The sequence below is a fragment of the Sceloporus occidentalis genome, unplaced genomic scaffold, assembly GCF_023333645.1.
Source record: "Sceloporus occidentalis isolate IW3139 unplaced genomic scaffold, rSceOcc1.0.p SCAF_3, whole genome shotgun sequence".
NCBI lineage: Eukaryota > Metazoa > Chordata > Lepidosauria > Squamata > Phrynosomatidae > Sceloporus > Sceloporus occidentalis.
Genome location: NW_028316983.1, coordinates 126,400,970 through 126,413,860, shown reverse-complemented (window position 1 = coordinate 126,413,860; position 12,891 = coordinate 126,400,970). Strand labels below are relative to the sequence as shown.

Here is a 12,891-nt window from a genome sequence, read left to right as displayed (position 1 = left end):
CAAAGAGGGAAAGTCTTCAGAATTTTAATATCAAGCCAGACGAGGCTATTATGCTAGATATTTCTTTTTCTTAAGGTGCTACGGGATTCCTTTATATCTTTTTATGCCAAAGCAGACTGTCATTCTATGTGAAACTGTCATGCTGTGTGAACAGTGAAACATACTGCCTCAGCGTGTGATACAGTCTCTTTCTTAGAAATTTTTTAAACAGAGGCTGAATGGCCATCTGTCAGGAGTGCTGAATGGATGAGCTTTGTGGTCCCTTCCAGCTCTGATAGCCCCAGTCACCACTGGCCTGGTTATGAAAGTTTGAGAGACCTGAAGAAGGGTTTCTGAGGAAGATTTTAATACTTGAGCAGGTTCATGAAAAAGAAAGTAATCCTTTAGAGATCTAGATCCCTGTTGTTTAAGGCTTTAAAAAAGCACTCTGGATAACAAATGATGTTTCAAAACAGAAGATACATTCCCTGCACCAAGTCTCTGTATTTGATGCTAACTCACATTTTTTAATAATTGTGTCCAGGTTTTGTAGGAAAGTCACATCAGTCTTACCTAGCTATGAGGGAGCTTATTCTATAGAAACCACTTAGGCTGCCATGAAAAAGCAAATGATTCAACTGGCACCAGCTGCAGCACTGAAAAGTATCAGACTGGACTCAGTAGCGGTCTCATGTGGATGCACCGTAGGATTTAGGGCAGAAGAACTCCAGTCAGTACACCAGCCAATTCTTAACATCATCACTATGGACAGCTATCCAGCTAGCCTATAGCAATGGCAGTAGTGGCTGCTATTATAGTGTATGCTGCAGATATTGTATGCTGGTGCTGGGCAGATTTCCAAATCCTCACCTGAATCTGATGGAAAGGAGAAAGTGTGTTGGCTGTGATCACTATCACAGTGTATGATGATTTCATTCAGTTACTTCATGGAGAAGTTAAATGGCATTAGACACAAAGTGCAGACCTATGGTACCCCATAAAATAAAAAGCCGTAGAAATGTAAACAGTAGTTTACCAACATCACATTCTGGAAATTGCTATTCCAGACAAAACCACTGGAGTACATGACCTCTGCTGCTTGTTTCTGACAGCCAGTCTAAAAAGAAGCTGTAGTGAATGGTATCAAAATCTGCTGATAGGTTCAAAAGAATTGAGACATGTCAGTCGATTTTGCAAGAGAATTTGCAGGACCATACTTTTTCTCTCTACCCTCTGGGCAAACAAAACTCTTTTGTTGCCCAAATCTAAACTGAAATTGATTCAGATACTTGCATCATCCAAGAATGTTTGAAACTGCAGAGGAACAACTCACTTGAGCATATTGTCCCAAAAAAAGATGCACTGATGACCAGCCAACAGTTGGCGCTGGGTCTTGTGATATGTTCTTTCAAAACAGTTCAGAATCTGACTACCCAATATTCTCAACAGATCATTCAGTTATACTGGAGGCAAAGTACATGCCAGGGCTTGATGGATATTAAATTAGTTCATCTTAAAAATGCTAAGCAATATAATAGGCCTCCAAGATTTCCTATAAATGTATGTGTGAGAGAGAAGTTGGAAATGGGGTGGGTAGTATGAGGGATGATCACATCAGGAGTGGTGTGCCAACAATGGTAATTGGCTTTACTCACTTTTGGTTATAGTCCTGCCTACTTCTAACATGCTACTCCCAACGTATTTGTACAGAGCTAGTTTGACATTGAAGTCTAAGTAAATTTCTACCAGTCCATTAATATTCAGATCCTCAGGGCACCAACTCTCTCAGGTAACAGGCAGAAAATAACTCTGCTGATGTGATTAAATATCTACTTGATTTCTTTTAGTGATGTTTCTGCCTAAGAAAGTAAAAGACAAAGAGTATGATTCGAAGAGCCAGTGTATTGATGGTATCAACCGTCTGATTTGCACAGCAAAGAATCAGCAGAATATGTTGCGGGGTAAGTGTAATAGCCTTCATTTGAATATCTCAACAATGTGTTCTCCATCTCCTGGGGGTTATGTTATAGTTCCTTTGTAGAGCAGGATCATATCACAGCATCTCTCCATACAAGTCACTCTTGCCTCGTAGTCCCTGGTGTATAGTCTAGCCATTCCCAGTGAGTAAGAGCTGTTGAATCTTTGGAGGTGGTCTCCTGCTGGCCAGTGGTGTACACTTGATGAGTGTTCCAATAGTATGTGGATGTCTGGCTGAGTCCCGCCAGCATTTCTTTTGCCATTTGCTGCCATCTCCTCCACTGTTGTTCTCCTCTTTCTTACTGGAGTCAAGTGTGATACACAATTGTTTCTCCTTCATTGCTACTGTTTGTGTTGGTGAACCATCTTCTCAAAGTCTTCTATTTGGAGCTGTGTCTCCCTGCACTGTTTCCTCATTACTAGCACCTCTTCTAAGCCACTCTGCAGTGTTTCTGCTGTTTATTTTCAGATTGCTTACAGGTCTGTATACATGAGCTCTGGGTTGCCCAGTTACAGTTAGACTTGTCTTTTCACCCAAAGTCCTCTCCTTTTCTTTTCTTTTGTACATTTGTTTCATCTGGTTTGTTAACTTCATTTTGGGTCATCATCTTTTACATGTTCAGTAGTATTTCTTGTTGAGCCTTTTACCTCCAAAGGAGTTAACCCTGCTTGCTCCAGCTACTCCAGATTTCCGATTCAAAAACATCAATTTTATTCTGTTGTTTTAGCCATTGTTCTTTATCTTATTTGGGGAATCTGTTTTTATCAGGATGAAGGAAAGCATTGGTGTTGGTATCTTTAGGGATTAAACTTCCTGTCAACTGCATTTTCTTTAATTTCAAGCTATAAATCTCTAATTTTTATGCCGTTTGTCTTTATATTTCTCTCTCTCTTAGTTTCCTTAACTATCTCTCATGTTCAATCTAGTCAATTTGATTCTTTCTTTTATTTTTGTTATTTCCACACTCACTAGTTTCAGTTGTGGTGTGTCTGTGTTCTCCATTGTCTCCTCACATACTTCTTCCATTTCTAGAACAGGGCTTTCTGCTAGTGGTCCTTTATTCTCTTGAGAGCCATAATCTCAATATTTTCTTACATGTCCCAACAACTTTTACATTAGGAAATACTTTATTTCATTCCAGACCACGGCTTTGTACTTTATTTATGGTTGTTTTCTTCTTACTTTATTGATGTTGTACTTTTACTTCAGAAATCATCATAATGAGTTTAGTGTTCTTGTCAGCCTGTGGATTTTCACTGTTTTCCTTTTGTAATCCTCTACATCACCTTTTCACTTCAGGGATTACACTTTCCTCTAAATCTTTATAGCACTTCTTCTTCAGGTTTTTCAACTCTTGTCTTTTCCATCCCTCTTCCTCACTTTTGGCAAAATGCAGCCAACTGTCCACCCAAGACCTCTCTTTGATTTTCTCTTAACCAAATAGGCCTACTCACAATATCCTGCTGCTTGACACCAAATACATTTGATGAATCCCTGCTCCACAGTTCCATTGGGTTCCTGTTACTCACTTTGCCCCTTTCCCCCTCAGGATCCCTCCCTGGATTGGGTACTTGGGCCTCTAGATGATCAGTATATGGACAAGTGGTTGTGTTATTCAATGGGTTCACTGTAGTAAGGGGGACCAGACACTCAAAACTTAACAGGCACAGCCAGATACAGTTGTGAAAAAAAAGTAGAAGTTTATTCATATTGAATTAGATCAAACATTAACCCCTGCCCTATTTAATCATTCACACCTCCACAAAAGCCTATCCAGTTCTTCCCCTTGGCTGGCAGTCAGTTGTCCCCTCTCTGTGTGCATCTTCTTCCTATCTCTCTGTAATGTCTCCCCATCTGCTTTCTGTCAGAGACAAGCTTCAGTTTTGTATCCCTCCCCAAACCCCCACATCCCAGCATTTCCAGCTGTGATTGACTGGTTCCAATCCCTTCACAGTTATGAAGTGGAATAGGGGAGCTGAAAATCTCATGATCACTAATGCTTTCACTTCTATAAATTCCTTTCAAGTTTAACTTCTATATGGGAAAGAATGTCTGAAGATTAGATGTTGACTTTCATGGCATTCAGACCCAAGTGAACTAGGAGATGCATGAACAGGCTATCCTCAAATATTTTGTTTCTTGAAATGAACATGGTGCCTTCGGCTTATCATGAACAGAAGCCGAATGGACTAGCAGTTGCATATTTACCGGCTGCCAAAACTTGCTGGTGCTTGTATAGCATCTGTACAGGGCAGGCAGAGTGCACACAACACATAGCCTATGTTCTGCCATCTTGATCCCACACCACTCTCAGTCTGCCGTGGTTGCCTTATCCTGCCTAATGGCAGGGTGGTCCTGTGTGGGAGAGCTGATAGTGAGTCTGAATTCAGATAAGGCAAGGTATTAACATTACAAGTCATATGATATTAATATGCTGATAATTAACTGCAGTGTCCTGAACAGGCTGGAATTAGCCTAACTAGGAAGGATATAGAGAAGTTGAAGGAGGTTCAAAGAAAGGGCAACAAGGAAAAAACATATGAGGAGAAGTTGAGGGAGTTGGGCGTGTTCAGCCTGGTGATTGTAGTGGTTAAATACTTCAAGGGCTGTCACAGACAGGAAGGGGCAGGCTTGTTCATTGCTGCCCCAGAGGGTAGGACCAGGTCTAATGGTTTTAAGTTATAGACTTTGACTGAACTCTAGAAGGAACTTCTTGACAGTAAGCACTGTTTGGCAATGAAAACAATTACTTAGAGGTGGTGGGGTCTCTTTCTCAGAATCATAAAATCATAGAGTTGGAAGAGACCACAAGGGCCATCCAGTCCAACCCCCTGCCATGCAGGAATTCCCAATCAAAGCATCCCTGACTGAGAAAGAAGGTGCCCAGCTATCTGCTGGGGATGCTGTAGCCAGAGTTCCTGCACTGAGTGGGTGGTTGGACTCAAGGGCCTGTGGGGGGTCCCTTCCAATTCTGTGATTCTGTGTTCCACGTGGTAAGTTAACACAGCTGTTTGTCTACAATAAATACGAAGTTCTCTTGGAAGCACCTTCGCAACATACATGAACATTTTTTAAAACTGGTAGACAGAAATTTATAGCCCTGAGGAGCCCTGGTTGTGCATTGGTTAAATGCCAGTAATGCAGCTACAAGGTTGTGAGTTCCATTCTAGGTAGGGCTCCAGGGTCCACTCAGCCTTCCATCCTTTCGTAGGTCAGTAAAATGAGTGTCCAGTTTATTGGGAGCAATTGGCTTACACATTGTAAACCGCTTAGCGAGTGCTTGTATACAGCTGATAAGTGGTATAGAAATGATGTTGCTAGTGCTATAGAGCTGTGTCATATCAAAGTAAAAACTACTGCCAGGTCTCAAGGCAATATTTTCCTAACTTTTTTTTTTGTCTCCTACTGTAGTGCTTATAGACGGAGTGGAATGGAATGATGTGAAGTTCTTCCAGTTAGCAGCACAGTGGTCTTCCCATGTCAAGCATTTTCCCATCTGCATATTTGGACATTCTAAATCCTAATGTAGGATAATTCCTGTGATACCACCAAACACTGAGTGACAGCTGTTTGCGTTCTCATGCATTTACTTATGTATGTGCTTGGATAACTGCTTAGTTATACTGATGTTTGTTCTTCATTTGGCTGTGAGGAAAGAAGAATACTTGAAACAGCAGCAATTCAGTTTTAATTCTTGGCATACATCTAAGCTACTTGCAGGACTCATGAAAATGTCAAAGTAATTATTGCTTATTAACATGGAAATAGTTGAACAGCAGTGGGAGGTTTATTTGACAGCAGGTTAGGGATGATGGTTATACTATTCCAACATGAAAGATCTAAACTGGAGAGGACTCTCTGACTTTTTCTATCTATTCACCTCTTAATCGTTCAGATTACTTCTTTTCATAATTGTTTACATGTCTGGGGTATCTGATTATTTTGCCCCTTTCCCTTTCCCCCCCATATTTCCCTTTTGCTATGTGGCATTATTGCTATTGCTAGCCGTTGGGCAACACAAGTTTTTTAAGATGTCATTTTGGAGATTGAGAAGGAGGGAAACATTTAGAGTCCCTTGTTAGCACTTAATGTCTGGAGTTCAACCAGTCTTACTGCTCCACATGAAGAGGATGGAAAGAAAAAGGAGTTTGGAGCATTGTGAGGTGGCATGTGTTGTTATAAGATTGGCTCAGAAAACTATTTAACTTGTTTCTGATTTTATTGAAAATAACCATTCTTTTCTGAATCAGTGTCCCGATTCAGGCAAGTAGAAGTAAGCTTAAACTACCATAATACTGTTAAGATACTTCTCTCCTTGTGTCCAGATTTTCTACTTGCTAGAATTAAAATTGCCACTCATTTGTTTGCTCGTCTATGACTGTGTGATTGGGCTTTTACCAAATAAGATGGGGTAAAGCAGGATATGAAATCTAAATCATGTCTATTATATCTCAGTGGTTCCAATATATACCAGTATAATCTATAATTTTTCCATTTACAAAAATTGTTATTGTGAGAAAGGTACTACTGAAATTACCACCATGTAGAATACACATTTGGGCTTTGTGTGTGTGTACTGTGACATAGCATGTAGCATTTACTAACTTTTCAGTACAACCCTGACCATTAAATGTGAGATAATACTTGTAAATGTTATGTTGCCAAAAAAGGGCCAGAGAAGTGGAGCTGGTCTTCAGCTTCGTGAAACTGATTTCCCCCCAACATGATACTAATATCTTGGGGGGGGGGGGGTGTCACCATATATAACACTTCCTATTGTTTTCTTATCCTGTTGAAGCACTTTGACCTTCTTTCTCTTCTGTGCCTGTAAGGCTCTTTTTCTATACCTCATTAAACTAGGATGATTGAAATATATGTCCCAAAGCTCACTGCTTCCAGTGGGATATAAATTGTGATCTCCAGACTAACATATCTGAGAGGTAAAAGTATTCCACAGGTTTAAATCTGGAGGAAGTTCATAGCTTGTGCTTCTCCCGCAAATAAAAATTCTTCAGTGATGGAATAAATGTTTGTTCTAATATACATATCTTGGGAAATTTCCTCCAAGCTTTTCTATCTGGCCATAAAGATGATCCTCCTCCTCCTCCTCCTCCTCCTCCTTGTTTCAGTCTTCTTACTAGCTGGTAGTTTTCTAATTCTTTAACCAGCTCTGTGTGGATTAGTAACTCTGAAAGGGAGTTTACAGGATGAAGTGCTAGTTGCAGATTAGTAATCATGAGTATTTGTGGGCAAACTGCAAACCTCCAAGAAGAGGAGTGCTTGGTGCATGCTGTTCTTTGCACCAAAAGAAGAACATGTATTGTTAGTATAGTAGATCTCTCTTAAAAGAAAATTGAAAAGCTACTGTTGAAGACACCTGTAAAGCCACTGTTGTATAGGTCTTGAGGGGGGAAAGATGTCTGTTACAGACAGCTGTTTTATATTTATTTTATTTTTTAAAAAATGCTATGCATCACATGATTACTTCCGTTTCTGCTGCTATTCTGAGAAAATGACACTAACTTTTTGTCAGGGAGCAACACTCCTTTGACAATATGATCTAATCTGAGGAAATTTGCCTTGCTGCTCTGGGATAGCTGCCAGTAATGCCTTGGAGAGAAAGCACACAAGCACATAATTGTTTCTCGTGATGTTGTGAAATGGACACAAGGGACCTGAAAAGAAGGTGTTTGGCTTGTCCAAGCATAATAATCCAAACACATTTCATCTTTACTATCTAATTTACAGTGCTCTTGACTGGTTAGTAGTGATTGGGACAGCCTTTGCGTTTCTTTGCAATAATATTGTCAATAGATGTAATTAAAGATTTTATCAGTTGTACATAGAGACAAATTGTAGCATGTCTGGGTCTTCCATACTTCCCATGACAACTATTGTGCTCTCAGCTGAGGTGAATCTTCAGCTGTTAAACTTTTCAACTGTGATTCAGAATAGAATATTCTGTATTTCTGCAATTGTATGTTAAGACATATTCTCTATAAAATTTGTGGGAAACGTCTTCAGTCGGAGAGCACTAGATTCATTCCTACCTCATTCTATCCCCAAATACAAATATAAACACAACTTCTGGTCAAGTTCGACCTGAACATTCAAGAAACCAATAATTAGTACTGCAAAATTCAGACTGTTAGCATTGCTGCTTTTCCCTTGTCTTATTTCATTAAAATATAGGACAACATACTAAAGCTGAACTGGTTAGGGTATCAAGCTCCTGGTATAGCAGTCAATGCTTTTTTCTTGCAGATATAGAACTGCTGACTGAGGAGTTGGTAGAAACATTCTTCTCAAGCAGCTTCATCTCATCACATTTGACAGCATCAAGAAATGCTATGCTGCTTCATAATCAGAAAAAAGTATGTATATGAATTATTGCTAGGGAAAAAAACTTAGAGCAGGTAAGCAGGATTGGAAATGAAAACAGTTTGTTCTTGGTGACAGCTGTTGTTGGAATTCTCTAGGGCTGCTGAATTCCAGCTTCAATTCTTCCATATTAAACTTTTCAACAATTGTGACAAATATAACCCTAGTTTCCTTTTAGGACTTATTCAGCCGTGAACATTTATAAGAAAACATAGATAGAACTTTCTAATAACAGAGGTGTGGAAGGCTAGGGGGATGCATTAGCTCTTTGAGAGATCTTAGAGCCCCATACCTGTCCACCACATCTGCTTTTGCAACTTTTTTGTATTTAAAAGAACACTTTTGCCCTCAAATCCCTTGGGGGTATGGGTGCCATTTTCATTGTCCTTTGGGGGCCATTTTAGGACAGGAAGAGGAGGCTTTTTAACAACAATGTCACATAAGTCATTCCCTGTTTTAAAAAGGCCTCTCCTGGGCCTAAATTTTCCCTGGAGGAGCACAAAATATAATGAGAATGCACCTCATGACTCCTAGAAAACAATTTGAGGCATTTGGGGACAAAAAATGTTTTTCGGAAAAAAATGCAAAACATGTTTTTGACTCTTGGGGACACCTTCAGACATCATGGAAATGCCCTCCACATCCCCTAAGTGCATTTTGGAGCAAAACAGTATTTTTCTTTAGGGGATTGCATGTGGCCCACGAGCTGCACTTTGCCCAACCTTGCTGATAGGAAAAATGAAGTAAGCCACATGTCAGCATTATCACCTGTGAAGACACACATGTGTTTTTTCCTACATAACATGCAATTCATGCAAGGTCTTTGTAGTAAAGCAATACTCAGACTGCTGCTAACAAGCAGAGAAAAGGATTTGAGCCAGTAGTTAACAGGCACAGGCAGCCAAATCAAGTAAAAGGAAATGAAAAGATGTACCCTGATGACATTTCTCTCTGCCTTCTACTGTTGCCTTGGGAAGACTTTACTTACTATACTGAGGGGGACCAACGGTGTGTGGCCTCTATATGAAAAGGCTGGCAATGGGATAAGATATGAAATTACCCTTGTTAGGAGAGAGAAAGGGAGAGTGCAACACTGCAGTTTTTTCTGGACCTCTGAGCAGCTTTGAATACCACTGATCATGGTATCCTTTTGGGAAGACTGTCTCTGAGACCTTTGCATTCTTTTATGATGATTCTATGATTCTGCTCTGACCCATAGAAGGAGTTCCAGAAGGTGGTGCTGTGGCTCTGTTGCTTTCCTGCACTGACACTGGGGGTTTCAGGAGTTCAGTTCTGCTTCCCCTACTCTTTAATGTGAACTTAAAACCACAGATGGAAGGAGTGAGATGTCATCAGTATGCAAATGGTACTGAGCTCTATTTTTCCTTTTCCTCAAATGTAGTTGAGGAAGTAATGATTCTGAATTGATGGTGGGATGGATGAGGCTGATAAACTTAGATTCAAAAAAGAGAAAATAAAAGTCCAGTTAGTATGCCATCTATTTGTCCAGTTAACTGGTGCTCAACCTGCTTTACAAGGGTTTGCATTCCCCAAGAATGAGCAGTTGGTAGTTTAGGGTTGCCCATAGATCCAACTGTTACCTGAAGCCTCAGTGGCTTCAGTAGCATGGGGCCCTTTTTACCAAGTTTGACCGATTTACCAACAAAAACCTTCTCTGGACAGAGATAGTTTCGCTACTGTTATCTGTATACTGGTAGCCTACTTCCTGGATTACTGCAATACATTGTATGTGGTCTACCTCTGAAGATGGTCCAAAAACTTCAGTTAGTGCAGAATGGAGCAGCATGGCAGCTCAGTGGGACTGGTGTTTTTAAACACAACACCTCAGTTACCAGTCAGTTTCCATGCCTTACATGAACTGTTGGTGCTAAATGTTGAAGCCAGGATGAGCAAAGTATGGCGGCAAAACAGGGTTGGGTCTTCCAAATATTGTTGAACTGCAACTCCCACCATTCCAAATTAGTATCTGTTGACTAGGAATGCTGGGAAGTGCAGTCCAGCAACTGCAATCCAGCAAAATTGATAGCACATTTTGCCAAATCTTGCTTTTAAATACTAGTGGCCAGAACAGTGTAATGGCTAGCTGCCAGAAAAAGACTTACTTAGTAGCGGTTCTCTGTGGAATGTCCTCAGAAGAGAAATCCATCTGGCTTTCTCATTGGTAGCATTTAGATGCCAGACTAGGATTTTTCTCTTCTAGCAGGCATTCAGTCCTGATTTTTATTTTTGTTTTTACTATTTAAGTTTTATTGCTATCTCTTAATTTCACAAGAGGTTTTGATATGTCTACTGCATTTAATTTTGTTAAAAGTTATTATCCTGTGTTTTTATATTTGTAATCCACCCACAATACATTTTAAAGTTCTGTCATGTATAAAAATTGTAAATAAATAAAAACTGTAAAATAGGTGAATATTTGGGCTAAACTGAAAAGAGCACATTTGTGTATATTGAAGCAGTACACAGGTTATTCTAGAATGGTCCAACATGTTGATGTTCTTCACCAGCTGGTTCAAGCCAAAAATTAATTATTCCTCTTTTATCCATGTTGGACTGCTTCTCTGAAATGATAGTGTTCGGCCCTGAAGCAACGCTGTTATAGAAAGATGTGTTACATTTCTCTGCTGAGAACTCTGCAGATACTGCTGGTAGGTCTACAGTGTTCTTCCTTTCCCGGGTTTTTTTTTTGTACTGTTGTAATTGCTTTTTCCATAATATGTTCAAGGAAAAGGTTGGTGTGGTTCCAGAACCAGCTTCACTTATTGGAAGTTTATTGAATATCACCACAGAAGCTTTGCTTCCTATGCACTGTCTCACTGGTTTTATGTAAATTCTTGTAGCATTCAGTCCAAGGAATGGATCTATTATGGCTGGAGACATGTACTGAAAAAAATTACTTGGGTTCTGGTTTGCTTAAGTAGATATTTTCATCCTAAGCTAAATTAGTTTGCTCACTACAAGTGTCTTGTCCCATTTTATACACCGTAGGAGTTACATTTTCATGCATTGGAGTTTATCCGTTCATTTTAGTTGTCATAGGAATACAGTGTGTGTGTAAAAAAAGAGTGGGACCAAATGGTCATGAAGTGCAAGAGCTGAGATTGAGATTCAGTATAATTAGAACCAGTTCTCCTAGGGATGGGGTGAATCTTTCACATCAGGTGGATAAGGAGGGATAGTGAGTCAGTCCCATCCCAACAAGCCCCCATGAGCAGGGTGGCTGCTTTGGAGAAACAAATGGTGGCCCCTCTCTCACAGTTGTGGCAAATGCTGCAGCAGAAGAGTGGTGGCATGATTCTCTGAAGTAGCTTTCTCATTAGTATCTTAATGTGAGGTTCCTGCGCAGTCGGTATTTTACTTTCAAGGAGTCCCCATAGAGCAAGTTATCATAGGGGCATTCTGAAAAGCCAACCAAGGCAGAATCCCTCCATCCAAGTAGCTTCTTCAGACTGAGGCATTGTAGATTAGATAGTTGCAGAGACTTCACAGTGCGAAATCCAGGTATTAATGGGGTTGCTTGCAATGGAAGTAATGGAGGAAGGGATGGGGGGGGGGGATTGTATACCTGGCTTAGGCAATGTTAGCCCAACTCTGTAAACCATAAACGTATATAAAACAAGCACTGTGGTCTTGTATATATTCAAGTTTTTTCTTGTCAAAAACTACCTCCTCCATTTCATGGCCACTTGGTCTCACTGATTGCATGGTACAAGATGGATAGGTTTAGTTTACACTCCTTAGTTGCCTGTTTGTTTCCAAACTGCTACTCAGAACACTTGCTCCTAAGTTTTGAGAAAGAATAAGGGAAAACTCAGCAAACAAGCGAATTGTAGATTTCCTTGAAAAGAGAAACAGATGAGGTGAATATCTTGCCTCTTAAAGTAAAGAATCCAAGAACTGGCAGCTTAGCCCTATACATCATTCTGTGTGCAGCTTGTGAAGTTTGTTGAAAGTGAACTTACTGGACAATATAGTATTGCTCAGACTGTCAAATGAAGGGATGCTGCCCATGATACCTATTTCTGATCAGTCCATCTTTTTCATTGAATTTTTTTAAAGACGGTAAATGTACATAGCTTTTTTTGGAATAAATTGCAATGTAGACTATGAAATATTTTATTATACTAATGCACCACTAATAAAACTGGATTGGAAATCACACATCTGTTTGTAGTCTTGTTTGGGAACAGGTTATTTCACATTCTTCTTCAAAATGTCCTATTCTTATTTGACAATATTTAGATGACAGTTAAAAGCTTTTAGACGCAGAAGCTTTTTATAAGCATAAACTGCAAAAAGTTTGGACAGCTGCCCTTCAGCCAGCAGATAATATGCTATGCCATCTGACTTTACAAAGAAAATTACTGAACTAGAGAGCATGTGCAGTGAGGCAGTGGAGACAGGAATTTCTCATGCACAAATAATGAAAGATCTACCAGATCTTACTCGAGGTATGCAGCCTAAATCAGGGGACATCATGAACAAAAGATTAAATATTGGATTTCATAGAACTCCTGGGAAAAAAATCCCCC

General features: G+C 39.8%; 1 protein-coding gene across 1 annotated transcript in view; it reads left to right on the top strand.

Annotated features, from left to right (window-relative positions):
- LOC149316732 (phosphofurin acidic cluster sorting protein 2-like) overlaps positions 1–12,508 on the top strand; it is a 94,918-nt gene extending 82,410 nt beyond the window's left edge. The window contains exons 24-25 of the mRNA XM_089516132.1: positions 1,827–1,940; positions 5,369–12,508. Of these exons, the coding sequence (XP_089372258.1) occupies positions 1,827–1,940; positions 5,369–5,481 (227 nt within the window). The 3' untranslated portion in view covers positions 5,482–12,508. The remainder of the gene's footprint in view (positions 1–1,826; positions 1,941–5,368) is intronic.
- The last annotated feature ends 383 nt before the right edge of the window (positions 12,509–12,891 follow it).